This window comes from Oculina patagonica, chromosome 1, assembly GCF_052425735.1.
Source record: "Oculina patagonica isolate OP01 chromosome 1, crgOcupat, whole genome shotgun sequence".
In the NCBI taxonomy this organism is placed as follows: domain Eukaryota; kingdom Metazoa; phylum Cnidaria; class Anthozoa; order Scleractinia; family Oculinidae; genus Oculina; species Oculina patagonica.
Window position 1 is genome coordinate 32,112,244 of NC_135758.1, and position 19,963 is coordinate 32,132,206.

At 38.4% G+C, this 19,963-nt stretch overlaps 2 protein-coding genes across 5 annotated transcripts in view; one reads left to right on the forward strand and one right to left on the reverse strand.

Moving 5' to 3' along the window:
- LOC144664361 (uncharacterized) overlaps nucleotides 1-19,963 on the forward strand; it is a 47,663-nt gene that overhangs the window by 8,389 nt on the left and 19,311 nt on the right. For both annotated transcript variants that reach the window (XM_078525480.1, XM_078525488.1), the window contains 17 exons: nucleotides 545-744; nucleotides 1,429-1,514; nucleotides 1,751-1,791; nucleotides 2,192-2,262; nucleotides 9,505-9,625; nucleotides 10,260-10,344; nucleotides 10,419-10,479; nucleotides 11,121-11,160; nucleotides 11,308-11,355; nucleotides 11,885-11,989; nucleotides 13,995-14,060; nucleotides 15,206-15,264; nucleotides 15,345-15,420; nucleotides 16,184-16,315; nucleotides 16,968-17,012; nucleotides 17,367-17,501; nucleotides 18,406-18,522. In XM_078525480.1, the coding sequence (XP_078381606.1) occupies nucleotides 545-744; nucleotides 1,429-1,514; nucleotides 1,751-1,791; nucleotides 2,192-2,262; nucleotides 9,505-9,625; nucleotides 10,260-10,344; nucleotides 10,419-10,479; nucleotides 11,121-11,160; nucleotides 11,308-11,355; nucleotides 11,885-11,989; nucleotides 13,995-14,060; nucleotides 15,206-15,264; nucleotides 15,345-15,420; nucleotides 16,184-16,315; nucleotides 16,968-17,012; nucleotides 17,367-17,501; nucleotides 18,406-18,522 (1,488 nt within the window). The remainder of the gene's footprint in view (nucleotides 1-544; nucleotides 745-1,428; nucleotides 1,515-1,750; nucleotides 1,792-2,191; nucleotides 2,263-9,504; nucleotides 9,626-10,259; nucleotides 10,345-10,418; nucleotides 10,480-11,120; nucleotides 11,161-11,307; nucleotides 11,356-11,884; nucleotides 11,990-13,994; nucleotides 14,061-15,205; nucleotides 15,265-15,344; nucleotides 15,421-16,183; nucleotides 16,316-16,967; nucleotides 17,013-17,366; nucleotides 17,502-18,405; nucleotides 18,523-19,963) is intronic.
- LOC144664375 (uncharacterized) lies at nucleotides 1,465-16,297 on the reverse strand. 3 transcript variants are annotated; one of them, XM_078525501.1, is made up of 2 exons: nucleotides 13,776-13,877; nucleotides 1,465-4,006 (listed from the first exon to the last, which is right to left on the reverse strand). In XM_078525501.1, the coding sequence occupies exon 2, from the start codon at nucleotides 3,958-3,960 to the stop codon at nucleotides 2,434-2,436; it is 1,527 nt and encodes a 508-aa protein (XP_078381627.1). In that variant the 5' UTR covers nucleotides 3,961-4,006; nucleotides 13,776-13,877; the 3' UTR covers nucleotides 1,465-2,433. The 3 variants fall into 3 exon arrangements, with proteins under 3 accessions (XP_078381627.1, XP_078381626.1, XP_078381624.1); XM_078525500.1 differs by lacking the exon at nucleotides 13,776-13,877 and adding an exon at nucleotides 7,120-7,264; XM_078525498.1 differs by lacking the exon at nucleotides 13,776-13,877 and adding an exon at nucleotides 16,170-16,297 and having other exon boundaries at nucleotides 1,788-4,006.

Sequence of the window (19,963 nt, forward strand, 5' to 3'; positions counted from 1 at the left end):
ACTATAACTGTGTAGAAAACTGAGACTTATATGCGTTTCCCAGTATGGGGTAACTGTTACGGCACAGATGTTTTTGAACAACGGACGGTAAGGGTAAATTAATGTTCTTTCTTTCGGCGTGCTTTCACTAACGCTAGTTAGTTTTTTGATAAAAGGTTGTTAATTCGCGCCAAGGGAACATGCAACTTCGAAATGCCGTCCGTGACTCAGAAACGCCTGTGCTAAAGTTTATTTTAATATTAAAGCGGTTTTCATTTGAGTGTCGAGACAAACTTGCATTTGCTTTGGTTTTGCATTACATACTACGTTTTGTGATTGTTTAAAAAATTCGCGCCACTTTCTCATCCAATCAGAAGGACAAACTAAAACCAACTGTGACTCAGTCACACACGTTTTCCCGCGCTTTGTGTCGGCTACACATATTTTGCCTTGAGTTTTGATTGGTTTACCGGATTGATTGGCCAGAGTGTTTACTTTGGTTTTGGTTTAACGACACTCAAAATCCTCCCTATGACTTCAATTCTCCTTTTGTTTTTGTATTCAGTCAGCAGAAGAAGCAGTGTCATATGACAGTGCCTGCGATAGCAGTTCTGACAAGATATCGGTCCAACTGCCAGTCAAAGACGATGATATAAAAGAAAACAAGGAAGAAAGAAAGAAACAGTCCGTGGAAACTGTGTCCGTCGAGATTCAAACAGATCCAATAACGGACAGAGAATTGCTTTCTCTCCAGCAACAGAAAATGTAAGTATCTTACAACTGAGTTCCGTTTTGAAGCTTTGACTCTTCTAAAATTTCTTTGTACCAATTTTGACATCAAAACTTTTGTTACTACTGTTCAAATATTTCGTACAATTCGCTTTGGGAGAATTGTTACAAATTGTGGCTGTCGGCGGCTAATGAATACGCTAAAACGCTAAGAATACAAACATGGAATGGGTGTAAGACTTCGTCCGGCTTTCCGTCGGTTGCTTGGTTGGTTTGTTAGTTTGTTGGTTTTATTGTTGGCAACAGCAGCGTTCATTTCAAAAGAAAGAATTGGTACAACTGGTTCCACCGACACTAAAGTTGTCTCACTAGGATTTTAATGTTCAGTCATTCTGTGAGTTTCGAGAAGCGTATGCGATTACCAAAAGAAGAAAGAAGGAAACAGGAAAGGTAAGAGAATGAACATCTGCGTAAAGGGCCATTTTTTAAACGGGGGGTAAAAGGGGGGGGGAATGCTGGGGGTAGCCCTGCGGCGATGGATTAGGATTCCTATCTATGGAGGAGTAGAAATACTTCTAGTGGCTAAACGCTACGGAAGCCGGGATAAGCTTCGCTCTGATGGGCTACTTGGCCCAAACGCAGACTTAACCTTAACCTACATGCACCTATCCACATTTGAGTTTCGTAGCAATTGTTTGTATTATCTTTTTTTTCAATCAGAACAAAGGAGCTTGAGATTGAGGTCTGCAAACTGAAATGTGAAGTGATCAGTTTGATCCAAGGAAGCATCAAGATTCCCTTAAAAGGTCAGCTATACAAATATCAAACTTTAGGTAAAAACTGTGTTGTTAGCCGCTCCCACTTCCCTTCTGTTACCTATCGCAATCCAGTTTCACCTACATTGTTCTCCTCCATGTACTGCATGTATAGTGATCGTGCAAGAGACCTGCCACCTCTTGGCGTTAACACCGTCATTATACCTGTATAGTTGTTCGTTGTTGTGCTTGGGTAATTTAGTCGGCTGTTTTGATATTTTCTTTAGATGACGATTTGGCTGACTGGCAGTTAATAGAGGACATCAGGGTAAGCTGGTTTATTACTCAGTTTAGTGTGATATATATCAACTACACTTACACTTATTTGGTGATTTAGTGTGCAATATCGTTTATCCTGTGCCATGGTGGATACAACCATTCAGAATTCTGGAAGCCGTAACATTTCTTCTGTGGCTATATTTTGTGGTATTGCACAGGTTGAACGTAACGGTCTTTAAACGCTATATTGTACCGCTTGTGTAAATTATAAGCGCAAAATAAAAACGCTATACATTACTGACCTCTACCAGTCGCCCTGTGTTTGTAGCAGTCCGTTGAGTATTGTGAACATTAAATGTATGTTTTATTACTTTTGTGTCTATTGACTAGTTTTTCCCAGTCTAGGGGCGTAGCTGTGAAAAGCATAAATTTCATGTTATTTTTTCCAGTACAAGGACCGTATCTACCAGCTGCTAAGAGAGGCTCGGCTTTACAATCCCAGTCTACCGGATTTCGATAGGTACGTCTTTAAACTTCAGGACTGACAAGGGGTCAGGAGTATAGTTGTGTACAATGGGTTTTGGCTTACTATACTTTTGCATGTAAATATGGTTGTGGTAGATTTTCATTCCATTCCATCTTCTCCGTTTTAAACTTGAAGATTGTTTTTGAACACCTTTATTGATGTAAATTATTCCACGGGTGTTATCGACTCGCAGTGAGTTATTTCCTTTGGAGTTGTTTTTTGTTCCTTTGTAGTATTGCGTCTTGATTTAAACAGACTTTTTGTCATGAAACTGTGTGCAGTTGGGAATATTTTTCGCCTGGAAGATGCCTTTGTGTTCATAAGTAAGACCACAATGCAGATTGTGATTTCAAGAAGGCGGTTGCACGTCTGAAAAATCCACCAAGGCCAGGGCTCTACGATCTGCACATCCGAATAAACCCCGAATACCCCTGCGGCCCCGTAAATTGTCAGCGCGCTTAGTAGAGCGCTTGCAACCGCACACGCTGTTATGAGGTACTGCAGGCGCCGCATGTTGTTGTCGACCGCGCTTTTGCTGTTGATGTTCGCTCTGATATTCGTGCGGATTTTCCATCCCACGCGGAAATAGCCCACCGCCAGTAGAATTCCTAATGTTAGGAAATATATTTGACACATCAAGAGGAGGATCTTAGCTTCCAGGAAGTAAACCACGACAAAGTCTGTGATAATCACCAGTGCGACATGGGATATCACGACTGGGACAATGAACTTGACGCGCTGGAATTTAGGCGGGGCGATGTTCATCTTGGTGGTGTCAATCAAAACCAGCAGGAGAAGGCTCAGTGCAGAAATGATGCACGGATGACCGAGAGAAAACAGCAGTTGAGTGATGACCAGGTGGAAGCGTTTGGTCGAGCCGTACGGGTCCACGAACAAAGCGATCGCCCGAGTTGAGCTGAAGACAAATATTGTGACGAGCAAGCTTGACTTTAAGGCAGTTATCTTGGCTTTATCGACGTGGATTCTGAGTAACTCGAGTGGAGGAATTAACGCGATGATCGTAAAAACCGCGGCAAAACCGTACGTGTGCAGTGGCCAGGCGTCTTGCCATTTTGCGAATGCTTCGGACCAATCAGGTTCTGGTTCTGGCCAAGACATTTCAGGTTCTGATGTCGGTTCTGTGTTAGCTGAGGGTTCCCCGGTTGATCCCTCGGGCTCTCCTTCGGGCTCTCCCTCGGGTTCTCCCTCGGGAGTTGCTTTTGATGGTCCCATAGGCTGTGGACCTGGTTGTCGTTTTTGCCTTTTGAGGCGTTTGTAGCTTTCGCGGTCGTCAAAGTGAGCCATTTTATCTCTCTGACCCCTTACTCTTTTTGCCTTTCCTTTGCGATTGTCCGTGTCCATATCCTCTGCGTGCAGACATTCGACGTTCACACTCGAATTCATTTCCTCGTTGTCAAATGTTTCCCTGTTTTCCATGGTTTTGTGTGCGTTTAAACTTTTTCCTGCTGGAAATGTTTTTTGGTCTATGTTGTCCAAAGGGAAAAGTTCCTTTGCTAGATTGTTCCTCACTCGTTCATGTTTGGTTTCGAGCGTTTTGTGGTTGCCAATCTTTTCATTTTGCTGTTTTTCCATTGGGCGAGCAACATCTTTGCTTTCAACTGAACCTTTCCACGGCCACAAGACGAGAATCAAAACTACTGCTGAATAGCAGACGTGTTTCCAGCTTTTCATCTTTCTCGTTGAATAGATATCGCGGGTTATATTTTTGTCGAAGGCTCTGAAAACAACAAAAGCTGATTAGCAATGCGAAGAATAGACATATAATGCCACATGCAGTTGGCAAACACTGTTTAATCCCTTTTATCACAACGTAACAAAGGGTGCAGTTTAAATTATGCTCTAAAAACGGTTCCTGTCGGAAACATGCTGACAACGAGTCAACTCGTAATGGACGCTGCCACAATAAAACACATTAACAATAGGGTGGGTGCTCACTTAAAACATTAACTTGTCATGTACATGTGTAAATATTTTATTCGACAGTGTAAATGGTGGTTTTAAATAAAAAAGCGAAGGAAATGATGCAAGAAAATTATTTTATCAACCGACTTTAAAACTAGAATTCTTTCCTTTTTTCTCTTCGCCCTTGAACAACAATTCAAAACTCCCGCTGTTGTATCACAATCCTTTTTAATGTTTCACCCAAACACTTTTGCATGGATTAACTAATTAGTAAAGAAGATTGTGTGGACAACAAAGGGATAGAACTTCCACGTCGGGCTTGTGTTCGCGCTAATGTTTTCTAATATTTGCAAGCTAGTTTTGCCTTGTCATAGAGTATAATTACCATACAAGTTCGTAGAGCTTAACGAGTGCCCGTCATAGCGTAAAATTGCCTTTGCCTTGCCATAGCGTATAATACACACAAGTTCGTAGAACTTAACGAGTGCCTTGTCATAGCGTAAAATTGCCTTTGCCTTGCCATAGCGTATAACTCACACAAGTTCGTAGAACTTAAAGAAGCTACGTCACGGACAACTAAATTAAAAAGCAAAAGGCCAAGGTTTTTAAATTTGTCGTTTGAAATTTGTCTTAATCTTTATCAGTCGAAACCATTCTTGGTTATTTTCGCCTTTTTATTACTCCTATGTTGTTTTTCTTTGTTAGAAAACTATCATTTTGGAGTTTCCTTAAATTTGGAGGACTTAGGACATTGCTCCTTTTACGAGTTGAACAGCGAGCCGCATGTTGTGATCGGAACTGACTCCAAGCTGTGTTGTTCAACTAATTGGTCATCAATGAATTCAGTTTATAAATTATTTTAATCCAATCATCCATTGGAAGGAAAACGTGCTTACTGATGTTTTTCATTGTCTAACATTTCGGAACAAAATTGTCACATTGACTGATTTGTAACTTTTGTATTTTTAATTTCTTTCTCTTAGTGGTTATTTTGTCCTGCATACCTTCATAAAAAGTAATTCTTCTTATAGATAGTAATTTTTTCGCCGACTTGAATAGGAGTAGCTAAAACGTCAACCACAAATCAATTGGAGTAAAGGCCAGTACAGGCTTTTAAGTCTAATGAATAGTTGGACCAAATTGAAATGTCGTGTAAGTGGAAGCATTAGCAATGGCAAAGTGTGTTAGGGCAAGAGTGTTTTTCTAATAGTAATTCAAAGCCAAGCTTTTAGCTGTCGATGTAACACCAGTTATAATACATGGATGTGATTGAATGTCGATAAAGAAATTATTTGTAGCTATTTTTAGCACGAATCGTCAAGCTCAATAACATGCCTCGGTAGGTCATAAGAACTTTGGCGATTTTATAAAACTGTGCTCAGCAAATAGAGAAAGACGGAAGAGAGAGCACCCACATACCATGAGGGCGAGAGTGTACATTTTTTGTACTTTGTCATTATTACGAAAGCAATAAGAAAGAACTTAACCAAATGGATAAATGTCATTTTGAGGAGCAGTGGGTGATTAAGAAAGAACTTGTAGCCCCATAAATCGAAACTTGCTACTTTAGAATGACGCCGAATTTTAAAAATTCGTTGTCAGCTTATTTTGCTATGATTAAGAACACCGTTTCGTGCACTGTCCCGCGTGTTATCCCGCGCGTTATCAGTCAGGAGCAAGAAGTAACGACAGTGGTGAAAGCTGCTTTGTTTAACAAGAAACTTGACAGTTTAGGCTGGTTTTCTCTGGGCATAAGCACAAGGATAAGGACAAGCAGAAGCTGAAGCGCATAAGAAGACAGGGGCACCCAACAAAAAAGAAAATTACTATAGGTGTTGGAACACCGTTTTTACGTTATAAGTGTCCTTTTTGTGCGGTTTTTTTAATTAAAGCCATATTTTTAAACGCTAGGAAAAGTGTTTCTTTTCGGATATGCTCGCTAAACATTTAAACTTCAGAAAATATTAGGGAACGAAATATTATTAACCGAATTTGCGAGCCGCTGTTGCCTTTTGAAAATCGCAGCTGGCCTTTTTTTCGTACCCAACATTTTTCTCTTTCCGAAAACAACAGGCATTACTTTCCCTGTCACGAAATCTTGAGCTAAAGAAATCTCCAGTTTTTCATTGCACTTTAATCTGAAAATCGTATACGATTACAGGTCCTCCGAACATATATTCACCGAAACAGTCTGTTGGGTGCCCCTGAAGATGAACGGATACACTCATTCGTATTATGTTGTACTGACTAATAGCACAAGCTGCACTAAATACTTGCCCGCTACATTGAAAACTGTTTTTAGGAGAAATTTTTGATGACGGCTCTTGGAGTGCGAGCTATTGTAATTTTTAAACGCGAAAATTTAATAATCCTTCATTCTGACACCCCGGCGGTCAATAAGAGTTTCACACAAGACGATATCGAAATTCCACTTTGCATACAAGCTTCTTCCATTATCAGAAATATGTAAATTGCGAAAGGTTTATAGCTGAATTGGTTTTTAAGTTTATTCCTAAAGCACATAACACAAAGGTAAAACTGAAAAAGCGAATTTTGAAATGATGTTTCTAAGATGCCGCCTGAGTTTTCGTCATATCATTTTTCATTTGAATTTAATACATTTTCATTCATGAAAGATAGCGTTTGAATTGAAACCTTTTTTTTAATATATATATATATAGTCTGGAAAATGTGTTTTCTCCCTTTGTAAATATTAAAAGATACGGAGAAACTACTAACTATTTGACTAGTGAAGAAAAATCGTGCAGTACGATAATTTAATCGTCGGATTCATGAACAATTTAACTCTTATTTTTGTATTTTCTTTTACGGTTTCTTCTTCTTTCTTTGCTATCGTCCAGTTTATTTCTCGTGTTTCAAGAAAACGGTGAACGTGTTAACGCCAGACGTAATTTTTTAAAGACATACCTAAATGTTGCGTCCTTCCGTGGAGGCTGTGCCCAGCTTTCAACAGACCAGTTCTGCGAATTGTTTTAGATCAAACACTCGTTGTTTTAACTCACTTCAGACTTGGAGGGATTAATGACGCCTTTCACACAGTGGGAAGCTTTTATCTCTTGGAACTTTTCTTACGATTTCGTTGTTTTCCAAATTGATTATACACGAAAACAATTCTTACGCACCTGTCCTGAGATATGTAGACAGATACGTATCACAAAATATGTCAAAAATATGAATAGGATAATGACACGCACAAAGCCACACATTCAATTTTTTTTTTTTAAAAATAGGCAGTTTTGTCACGTCCGCTTTCGTTTCAAAGCCGTTATATTAGACAAAAACAAAGCGGACCATATAAATTTCTCCACCTAGAAGCAAACAGAAAACAAGAGAAAAAACGTTTTCGTCTCCCTTGGCGAGGTTCGCGGTAATGCCTCTATTGATTATGTGTTCAATAAAATTCTCGATAGTGATTGGCTCTTAACGCTTAACAAAATGGAGTGCGAGCAACAAAGTGTTCAATAATAAAATTGGCGTACCGTGCAGTTGGGTTTAGTGACTGAAATTCTTTCGTTTGGTTCCGAAACGCCCTTGGAAGATGGCTTTTTCACGAAGTTTGTTTGATGGGAATGATTAATTGTTAATAGGCCTTGCCTTTTGGAAATTGGTTCTCAGTTTAAACCTTATTGATTTGATTAGTGATTGGTTGCAGAACTTTGTGTCGTCCAATTCTATATATTTTGATACTCCCGACCGAGGTCGTCGCATGATTGCAGACCAAATAAGCCAGTTACGACATATTAAAATAATTATTATAATCTGGCTCCGACGTTTGAGGAATAAATAAATAATGTATTTATTCATCCCTCAGCCTCAAGCTTGATGTCGTATCTTAAGTTTTATCCCCCTAAGCTTCAAAGCCAAGTTAGAATTTTAATATATCGTAATTGGCCTTTGGGACACCATTCAATCGTATGAAGAGCTTAAGCTAAGCACAAAGTGCTAGGGAAGCAGATAGTCTTGCTCAAAATCACCTGTTTACTGTTAATTTTACGCAAACGGGAAATTGTTTTTTCGTTTCGTTTACGAAAGAGAACATCCCGTCTCAGCTTATTGACTCAAATTACGAAAATTACAGTTCCTTGTAACTCAAACTTCCTTTCCTGCTCGCAGACTAGTACTTCATCAGTGAATCCATTTTTTCGCAGATATCCTGAAAAAATACAGAGCTTAATTCCCTTAAGTTGCTCATCACGAACAGTGAAATCTTGTTTTTTTTTTCTGTTTTGCCAAAATAACTATTTAATAATTAATCGTGACGAACCTTGAACAAATATTAGTAGCCTTCGCCAAGATATTAAATAGAGCCGAGAGCAGAACTTTTTGTCAAGTGACGCACGCAATCTTTAGTTGTTCTCGTAGCTTAATTTTACATAATTCCGCTTTACGATAACTAAAGGCGAATGTTCATTATAAACGACTATTTGCTTTTGAAAAGCTCTGATATACATGCGATTTTTGGAAACAGCAGAAAAAATAAAACTTGTACTTTTTCTTCTCTAGTTAAAACATTGACCATCAGTTTGGCTTTTTATAGAAAAAAATCACATTTAGAATTTGCTACTTGAAACAGTTTTTGGAGCGCATTTTAGGTATTATGAGATGATGTTGCATTAGTTGTGCGCTTAAAATTTTTTTGTTTCAAAAACTCCTATTTTTTTTTATTTTTTCAGTTCCGTATTTCGATCTTCCCAGTGACCTATAATAAAAACAGTTACCAGTGGTCTTCTTTGCAATAATATAAGAAAAGGATTTTGCCGTTTTCGTTTTGAGCCGAATGTCGCTGGGCTAACTTACTTGTGTTGTATCCGTCTTTATAAAAGTAATTAAATACCTTGTGGTCCAACCAGTTAAAAGAAGCCGAAGGTGCTCAGTAGATGTTTATTTTGTGTCCTTTTATAACATTTCACGTAAAGTTCACGAGAAGAGCTGTTTATCACACCAGCTTGCTACATATCATAAAGGGCTGATTTAACTTTTGCGTCGTGTTAACTTTAAACTGTGGTCTGCCATGTTCAGTATGTGTAACTAAACTTCACACAAGAGAGTTATCTGGATCATCCTTTCTTTGGTCAACAACATCGGACCGGTTTTAATTCAACCTTAACTGTGGACGCTTTGCGGACCTGTTTTTTCTACCAGCGGTAGTCACGGTTGTAAAGGCTGAGGATCACTCGTCCCCAGTCGTCTTTTGTGAGGAAATTGGAAGACGCAAGCTGGCAGAAATTTGCACCGTTGTGTGCTTTTTTCCTGGTCCCGATAGTTGAGTTAATAATTTCTTTGTTTTTGTAGCTCAGCGTCATGTAGTTTCAAGGACAGCTATGGGTTTATCCGTGGAGCAAGAGAAAGTGAAAGTGAGCTGTTTCACTTTGTTTGTCGCGAACTAAAACAACATTACTCCAGTTTTTACCGGGTAAGATTACTAGACAAAAATGTATACTTGTACCTCTGTGTGGTAAGAGTTTTATTCGTACGTGAAAAAAAAAATGTAAATACAATTTTAAAGTCCATACGCGGGACGGGTTACCCTCAGCCGAGCCAGAGGCTCATGAAAGACGAGGACGAAAGACGAATTGGAATAGTAGTGTTGATTTTTGCGGAGGGAGGAAAACCGGAGAACCCGGAGAAAAACCCTCGGAGCAAGGACGAGAACCAACAACAAACTCAACCCACATATGACGCCGGGTCCGGGAATCGAACCCGGGCCACATTGGTGGGAGGCGAGTGCTCTCACCACTGCGCCATCCCCGCTCCCCCACGTTTGTGTTTCTTACGTGAAAAAGGAACCCTATTAAACAGCTATAAATATAATTATTTATTTCCAGAGGTGCGAAGAACAGACAAATTAGTGCATTTCCAGAGCACAGTGGCTTGGTGGCACAGTTTTGAGCTTCTGTTCGCATTTTTGGGGAAAATGTCTAGTGTGGTCTTATTAGAAAGAGCAACTTTATCATGCAAGAAGCGTATATTACTTAATACTGAAAGTGAAGAAGTTTCATCTTTTTTTCTGGCTCCTAATGGAGTATTGAATTATTTTGTTTCCACAGAATAGAAATGGTCACGCTCGTCTATGGTCACAGTACATGAAAGCCAGGCAGCAAGACACGAAAAATGTGTTTTTCAAAGAGGCAAGTAAACTCAACTTGACTGAGCGTTGTAAAATGCGAAGGCGTACCTTGTGACTTAGTATTTTTCTCAACAGCAAGAAATGAAAGCACTGTTGAGGGAGGGTATACCGAGAACTTGCAGAAGTGAAGTGTGGAGAAGGTAAAGTGAAATTTCCTGGTTGTTGTGGTGCGTTTTTCTCGGGCCTCGTGTAGATAACTATGAACATGCGCATGCCATTCTGTTGACAATTCAATTTTTTTATTTACTTTTTACTTTTCTTACATTTATCCTTTTGCAAGCTAAACAAAATGATTCTAAACGCATTGCTTATTTCGTTTTGCTCTTACGAGCATGAAAAATGACCCTAAGAGATTCGGTGCGTATGCCAAGTGTAGGCGCCATTGGATGCTATGTTAACGGACGCTTTGGCACTACTCTGTCATTAGCTATTTTAAGGTGGCACTCAAAAACTCCCAGTTATAGATTTGCAGTGGAAGGTTCCATGAAATTTCAAGAATTATTTTTTTTTTATTTTTAAGGAATTTACGAAGGAGGAGAAAGGAATAGAGGATCAGTTGATTTAAAGTATATAGAGTAAAATGGACACGAACTAAATTGGAAATTTTAGTTACAAATTGATAGATGGACACCAAAAGAGACTACATGTACCCCCAACCCGAAGTGCTCTTGCTGGGGCTCTATGTTTGGTGGTGTTTTCATTTTCCTATATTTTCTCTCCCTTAACTTTTATCCAATTTCCGAGGTCTTTAAGCCTTACTAACTCTGAGTTTCTTTTTTAGTGCAATGGCACAAAAGGTTGAGCACATCAAAAAAGAGAAGGTGAAATGTCGTTTCTTTCAATTCTGATTCCCCTATTTGTTGTCAATGTGTTGACGTGGTGGTCGTCGTATTTCTGTTGCATGGTCTTCGTTAAGACGATGCATACGTGTTTATCACTAAAATTGACCTGTATTTTTCTATTTTCAGGGGAGAGATTACTATCAAAAGCTGCTTCAACAAGTGGCGAGACGCAAGGTAAAATATCATTCGACATTCTTCTTGAAAAAAAAGCTGAATTCGAAATAGCCTGACTTGCTATTATTCGCTCATACCCGTAACAAGTAAAAAAAGGGGTCAAGTGACCAGATCTCTTCTATCCCCTATTCACGTCTTCCCTACAAAATAAGTGTTACCGACGAAGTGCTGAAACAAGGATGGCACAGTAATGTCCGTACATATAATGCAACCCGAGCTTGAAATAATAATTCTCCTAACGATTGCCAAACATTTCTTTTGATGCTATTTGGGCGAATTTGGTGATTCATCGGAAATTTTCGCACACTCAATCACAACATGTTACCCATACTCAAAGTGTGCCTTGTCTACAGAAGATTTTTAAGAGAACTCAAGTGCGATTTAAAGAGAGCGACTGGTTACGAGCACAAACGCGATGTCACACTAGAAAGAGAAATAATGAAAGACTTCTCTCTTTCGCCCTCCCACCTTCCATTGCACGGACATCTGCCTGAATGTGCTAATATAACGATAATCACTATGTTTCCAGAGTGTTTCTGCAACTCGTATAACTGAAACTGAGAATCAGATCAAGTGTGATCTCCTGCGGACCATGCCCAACAATGAAAGATTTCGATATGCCGACTGTGATGGGGTAAGATTCTATTTTGCGTTATGGTCTTTTCTTTTGTTTTATGTACATTTCGCCGATAAAAAAATATATTAAAAATTAAGGCTAAAAGCTGTTAAAAAATACGACTAAACGTTTTCAATCTATTTGATCATCATCAGAGTGAAAATCTGCATGAAGCTGGATGTTTTTGATAGTTTAGGCTTTTATCCGTTACGTAATACCAGTTACCATGGGGAACAACGTTAGGTCAAATGATTGCACTTGTTTGTCAAGTTCTGAATGGAAGAATAAAAGAAGGAGAATAAAAAAAGCGTTTTACATCGCACGTTTCCATCCAGAACTTAACAAACAAGTCCAATCATTTGGTAACCTGCGATCGCAGGTTAAATCATTTGGATGAATAGGAGAATAAAAGAAGCGTTTTACATCGCACGCTTCCATTCAGAACTTAACAAACAAGTCCAATCATTTGACCTAACATTGTCCCCCATGGGAACTGGTATTACGTAATGGTTAGAGCCTAAACTATAAAAACACCCAGCTTCATGCAGATTTTCACTCTGAGGATGATCAAATAGATCGAAAACGTTTAGTCGTATTTTTTTAACAGTTTTTTGCCCTAATTTTTAATATATCTTTTGTTTTAATTTACTTAGATGTAGAATCAAGCAAAAATTACCAGTTGTGAAAAAGGCACAGAAATAGAAATGAAACCTCAGATGTTTTCTGGCCAGGCATTGTTTTGCAACTGACGTTGTCTTAAGACCGTGAAAATTTCTTTCATATTTCAAACAAATGATTTCTTTCATACCAAGAATCTACTTCGACTCCCCACTAAATTGTAACCCCTAATTGCTTATGATGCGCTCCCTTGTACCCCCTTGCTACTTATGATGCGCTCCCAAAATAACATCAAGTGAAAACTAAATTGGAAACTTAGTACACAATATTATGATATTTTCCCTTCACTTAGGTGAAGACGCCGCGACATTCACATATATTGTGAATCGATTTAAGTTGTTTCAGGGCCTCTTCATATGAGCCCGGTATCCGGGCTGGCCCGATTTTGTCTTCTGTCTATATGGGAAAATTCTGTTATATGGGAAATTTCGGTCCGGTTACTGACGTGAAAAGTTTTGACGGCATCATCCAGACCTAAAATTTAACGAACAAGCTTTTAGCCAACTGAAAAGTGGCGCTCGTGTTTCTCGTTGTTGTTTCTCGTTTACTTCAGCGACAAAAAAAGAATCATCCTGTATGCTCTACAAAATAGTCAAAACAAGCCATGATAATCAATAATGGTTGTCCTTTCACGCAAACGCTTGTGTATTTGAAAAGAAATTTGAAAGAAGTGTTCATCTATAGGAAAATTTCCAGCCCATTTACCGAGATCTCGGCCTTAAAAACCGAGATCTCGGTAACCGGGCTGGCCCGCGACCTCATATGAACACATCGAAATAGATCAGAAGGAAATAGATTGGTTATGCAAGATCTCGGAAGCCAGGCCCAACCGGGCCATCGCGGTTAATCGGGCTCATGAAGAGGCCCTCAGTTTATTTAGAAAGCGTTACTTTCATCTGGAAGAAAAAATTCAATATTTCCTTATCTTTTTGCGCGCTATAATGGTGGCGCTTACGTTTGTCTTTGTGTATAAGTTTTCTTTTCCCAAAGAAGGCATTGTTTGAGACTTGTTATAGCTTTGAAAATAATTTGGAGGATCTTAAGAGTCGACCAACGATCATGCCACTTAATTCTTCAAGGGATTAAAACGACTGGCTACTTTCAAAATTATGGAATTCTTACTCACCTCAACTAACAGTCAAGTGGAAGACAAGACCCAACAAGTTTAACGTTAAAACGTCCATCGAAGCAATAGATTATTTTGGAGAGAAGCCCTAACACTATGGCGTTAATTGCTAGATGACTTAGCATCTCAGTTTGCAATATAACATACTGGTAATATTCTATTCACAGGCATGATTAGCATTTAAATGGTGTTTTTCAGTTATGTTTTGTTGTTTAATAGGTGAAAAAGCTGTCAAGGATTCTCCATGCGTTTTGTGTTCATCGTCCAGACATCAATTATCTGCAGGTATTTATATTGATAGTCGAGACATTGATGATTTATGGCAGTGAAAACAGTGCTCTTTCCATTAAATATTCAACATGTTTAGTGAAGTGCGCTCGTTGCATACAATCTCGTTTGTGGAAAAGGGTCTTTGTTTCCCATATTACCAAACTAAAATCATCACTTAAAAAATCTTGACTTACTTCTTTTAAAAGTTTGTTCAGCATCAAGTCATTAAAATTGAAATCACCCAATTATCCAAAGTATTTTACCCTACGTGCGTTTGCTCACTGGTTTAATTGGCGGGTTCAGAGAAACATCTCAAAGTATTATTTTGATATTTATCGTTCACGTATGGATAATTAAACGAGTGTTATATATCCATTCTGCAAGGAAAGCCGGATAAACTTTCAAGTGAATTTTTTAAAATGTAGCTAATCTTCTGGAGTTATCGTTTTCTTCATGAAACAAGTTTTCGGCGAGTAATATCTTTCTTACATTTTTTCGAATTTGTAATGAAGATGAATCAGATGACGTTGTTTACAGGTCTTTTCCCCCATTATTGGTTTTATGTTAGTTTACAAAAAACAGACGCGAAAAAAATCTATTCGTTGCCCCCAAAGTGACACCAATTATTGTTCAGAGGGAGTGACTTAAGTGTTTTGTATGGATTTTTATTCAGTCGTTGCAAAACTTTGGAAAAACCCATTCGTTCATGGAGGGAGAGAAAATATTTCTTAAGTTGAACAAGATAAGATACTACGTTAATGTATGAAGATTAATATGAATCCATGTTTGCATACAATGTTAAAAAAATAACACAGATGTTTTTCTCATGCCCAGTGTGTTTGGCTGTCGAGTGTTATTAGGGACGGACCTAATCTCGTTCTCAGATCTCTCGGGTGGATCTGGGAACGAGATTAGGACGGACCATTAAAAATTACCGGAGGGGCGGTGGGGTTAAAAAATTTTGTGCATGAATTTGTTTTCTCCGCAGCATTATTTTAAGTCAAGTTTCCCTTGGAGGATTTTTTTTTTTTGGGGGGGGGGGGAAGTCGCCCCTCTTCGGTTATTACTAATGGTCCGTCCCTTATACGCATTTGTTTCCTCGCGTATTTGGAAAACCTCTCAAGCATTTGCTTTGCTATTTTCTTTCGTTTCTTTTTCAGGGAATGAATTTTATTGTGGCCATGTGTCTCTTGTTTATGGATGAAGAAGACGCCTTCTGGTAGCCATTAGTCTTTGTTGGTCTTTTGCTTAAAATTAACGTTAAAACAAAGTGTAGATTTTGTTTTGCTTGGTTTACAGGTCATTCGTTGCTGTTTCTGAAGTTTATCTTAAAAACTACTTTGATAAAACTTTGAGCGGGGCTTTAGCAGATCAGGTGAGACATCGCTGTTTATAATTTATTTTCCAACTAAGTGGAATTTCGGCTGAAAAAAAAACAGTAGAAGCTTGAAAGTGTACTTAGTGGTTCTCTTAAACTGATCTCGAGGTTTTACGTCGATGTCTCCGTAGCTAGTTCGGATGCCAACTGTTTGAAACCCGTTCGCCGCCGTGTTTTCGCAGTTATGGCAATTTGTGACGTAACTGCGTTGTTGGAGATCTCAATATAGAGTCTATGAAGAAGATTTTGCCGTTTACCCGTACATTTTAAACCGGAATACCATTCCCGGTTTGTTTTAACATTAAAAGCACTTATATATCTTACAATTCTGGCAATGCTGACTTTAGCCGACATTTCGAAAACGCGCACTGACGTCAGAATCCCCCATCAGGCTTTACAAAAACAAACTTGGCGGCTCGTAGTTGTCGTCAGAGAGGTAAGATGGTTGGGGGATTAGTAATCGTTCTTGACTTGGTTATAGGAAACTTCAGATCTGAGTAAGAGCACGAGATTGAGAACGAGTACGACTTTTCAAACCTAGTGCTTATGCTTTCGGTTATCACATTTCTAACCAATCGCGGGGGGGGGGCTGGATTGAAATTCGAAAGTTATACTCGTACTCCATTTCGAACTCCGACCCCGGTCTTAAGGTCCCTAATGGCGTCCAGCCAACGTCCAAATGTCTATTTATTTACGAACAATGCTTCGTATTTATAACTTTTTTATATAAAATAAATTCTACTTACTCTATTGTTTTCAGTCGGTTTTGAATGAGCTTCTGAGTGAATCGTTACCAGTCCTACACGCGCACCTCAAGTACTATGGCGTGGACATATCCACTGTTACATTCAATTGGTTTATCACCATCTTCATTGATGCTGTTCCATTTGAGGTAAGAAAGAAAAATTAAATTAGTATCTTTAGTTAATACATACAGAAAAAGGTGTCGGAGCTTTAAGACACATCTTTATCCTGTTTTCATTGCGCTCCCCAGGTTCAGAAGTTTTTTTTATAAAATACAAAAAAGTACTCTTGATACAGTTACTGGCTGGATTTCTCGAGTCACTCACGCGATTGTTTTTTTTTTTTTTAACTCGAGTGCTTGAAGACCCTTATATTGGAGTCAGGAGAAGATTACTGGACCAATTGGAGCACAGGGCAACCTATGGCCATGAAGATTTCTCAAAACAAAAAAAAAAAATACCGCAAAGCGCACAGGATAAAAGTGGGTGTTCGTTAAGTATCAGAGAGTCTTTGTCCAGTTTGCTAGATTTCGGGAGGGTCGAAAGTCGACAAATGTTAAAAAAAAATTGTAACTATAGTACTGAACGGATCACTAATATTTCCTACCAACTCACTTTGCTTTTCGTCTTTTATTTGCAGCGAAACATTTGTTTGAATTATGATACCAATATAAACGAATATCAGTGTTCTAAGAGTGCCATAAAGCAAAGTTCATCAAAACCTCCACTCTTTCTCGTTTCTTTATTTTTTCTTATCGCTTCACCTGTTTATTTACAAATCAATTTTATTTGTCCATTCAGACTGCAGTGCGAATTTGGGATTGTTTTGTCTTCGAGGGTAGAGAGGTTAGTCTAGTTAATACACAAAGATACGGTTACATACACGAGTAGAGTTTGAATGGAAGGGATACTCATAACGACTGCGAGATGGCCAGCTTTTTAAGTTTCCTTGCCTAGTTTTTTCCTTTTGTTCAAGGTAGCTAAGAGAACGTAGCATTTGTGATATTTGTTTTTGTTTGATCCATTGTTTGTTGTTACCGTGATAAACAACTGTCAATAGAAACTTTAAAATTTTAGTTCCGAATTTATCAAGAACCAAGAACCATTGAAGATTTATTACATCAAACCAAATGAGTTGCCTATGAAGTAAATGTATTTTCTCACCGCTTCCTTGTTATGTTATTTTTTTATTTGTTGTAGGCATTATTTCGGATCGCTGTGGGTTTACTGAAAGTCCAGCAACCTGCTCTAATGCAGTTGTCATGCCCACTGGAAATCATGCAGTACATGAAAAGAGCCGCCAGGGTCACTTACGACAATGATCAAATTTTTAAGGTAGCCACGCACCACGCTTATCTAGGCTTAGTAACTAAGAATTTCAATGTACTATAAAAACTATATAAAAAAGTTTCTTTAAGTAGTCATCAACAACCCCCCCCCCCCCCCCCAGAAACTCTCAGGTATCTGGGTCTCATGTATGCGCGCGAGGATGCCTGGGAACGTTTGGTTAGCTAAAAAGATTATGTCTGTATCAGTCAGGGACACAAGCTACTCGGAAGAAAATTTCAGAGTTCTCCCAAGATTCTGTTTGTTAAGGGCAGAATTGTTCTTTCAATACAAAATGCTGAAATCACTTAACTGTTGTGTAAACGGCTATACAGTTAACGGACACCTGGTGATGGTCCCCTCCATGCCGTTTTTCAGTCATTTTATTGTAACTAAACTCCCTATAAAACGAACACCTCTCTATGACGGACATTGAACACTTGAGAAGTGTTTTTTTAGTGAATAATACTTCAAAACATTGTGTCGACATAAAGCAAAAGTAGTCGCGCCTTATTGTTAAAGGAGCAATGTCACGATATTTTTAAGTCATTTTTCTGATAACTTTCAAATTGAAGGAAACCTCAAAATAATAGTTTTCTAATATAACATAGAAAAACAACAAAAGAGCAATAAAAACACAAAAATAAACAAGGATGGTTTCGACTGACGAAGATTAAAACGGATTACGAATGGGAAACTTGAAAAAACTTACACGGCAAAATGGAATTAATTTTTACTTCCTGATGAAACTGTTGGGTCAACTCTTCTCGCAGTGATGTTGCCTGTTGTGTGGCATGTTACACTTGCAACGCAGTGTTTCCAAAACAAGAAGACAAAAACTGTTGCGAGGCAACAGCGCAATGATTGCGCTGTCTAGCAGAGCATTAACTTTTTTATTTTGTTGTTCCACCAGTCTTCATACGATGAATTAAAAGTTTTTCCGTCTATCGCAATACTGGACGAGAAGCAAGCGAAGTATCTATCAAGCGTCAGACAAGACAGTTTGTCGATCACAAGGGACGAGAGAACGGTATGTCACTGATCTATTTTGATTCTGGACTCTTCACAGCCTCTCTGACGATTCTTTTTTTTTTTTCAACACAAAGAAAAAACGCGAGAGAAACAGCGAGCGCAAAGTGGGTAGCATTCTCACCGTTCTTTTCGCACGTTAAAGGGGGCTACGTCACGAGGATTTCGCAGATTGTTGGTCTTAACTGTTCTGAAATTAGTGGTAGGCAACTTAACCCATGAAAAATCGTTGTGTTTCAACATCTAAAGGAAGATGATTACCTTAATTTGCGGATAGAAATCAAGTTCAGCTTTAAATATCGATTTATGGAAGACGCGCGGAAACAACTTGAAAAGTTATAATTTTTCAAATTGCAATCCATTTCCATCCGAGCCATCCACAGCCAAAGACGCTTGTTAACAGTTTCAGTGCTCTAATTTGGCAATTTTTGATTAAAATGTCTCATTATTTTTAGGTTTCCTACGACATAAATATAAATTTTGGCTGGTCAAAAATTGAGGAAACATACAAGAAAGGTTTTCGGATTGCTGTACGTTAGTTCATGACCTGTCCTGTAAGGGGAAATAACTAAAAGGCTGGAACAGAAGCCCAGCTTTGATCGGTCAATAAAATGTCGCCGAATACTCGCACCTAATTACAATGAACGTCCACGCATGTAAGACGTGCGAGTTATGGCGTGTACTTGTGCACAACTGACCAATGACGAAAAACGCAAAGAACCAATCAGAGCTCGTAGCAAACAGCCAGGGTAAAAGGGTTGCTTTTTGTTTTACTCCTAATTTGTTAAAAACCTGCATCGTATTTGCTTAGATCGGTTAAAACGCGTTTCATGATTGCATTTGTTCCTTTACTGATATCCACCACTCAAAACTATAGAAAACATAAAACTACTTAAGGCAGTCTTATTATTATTATTATTATTATTATTATTATTATTATTATTATTATTATTATTATTATTATTATTATTATTATTATTATTATTATTATTATTATTATTATTATTAGTCTTAAAATACCTCTCTGACGTACAAAGAGTCGTACTATTTTTCTTTCTGAAAGCTGAACAGCTGCAGGGTAAATGAAATGTGCGTTTCACTGCGGACCTGAACAGGTCACTTGCACTATAGTAGTAGTAGTAGTAGTAGAAGTCTTTATTAAGAAGCTCGTCACAACAAACGTGTGGCTTTACAATAAAAAAACAATGAGGTCATGTGCTTGGCTAATCTCACCGTACGATAACACAAGCTTCATCCATAACAGTTGCAGAAGTTGAAAGAGAATATTAAAATTTCCCAATAGGCCCAATTATATATCAGTGTCCCATTTTTCGGTTTTGAAGTTTCAAAACAAAGAAGGATTTCTATGAATTTGATATTTTTTGACGTTTCGAGAGTGCAGCTTTCTCTTAGTTTCCTTGTCTCACCTTTTTTGCTCTCGC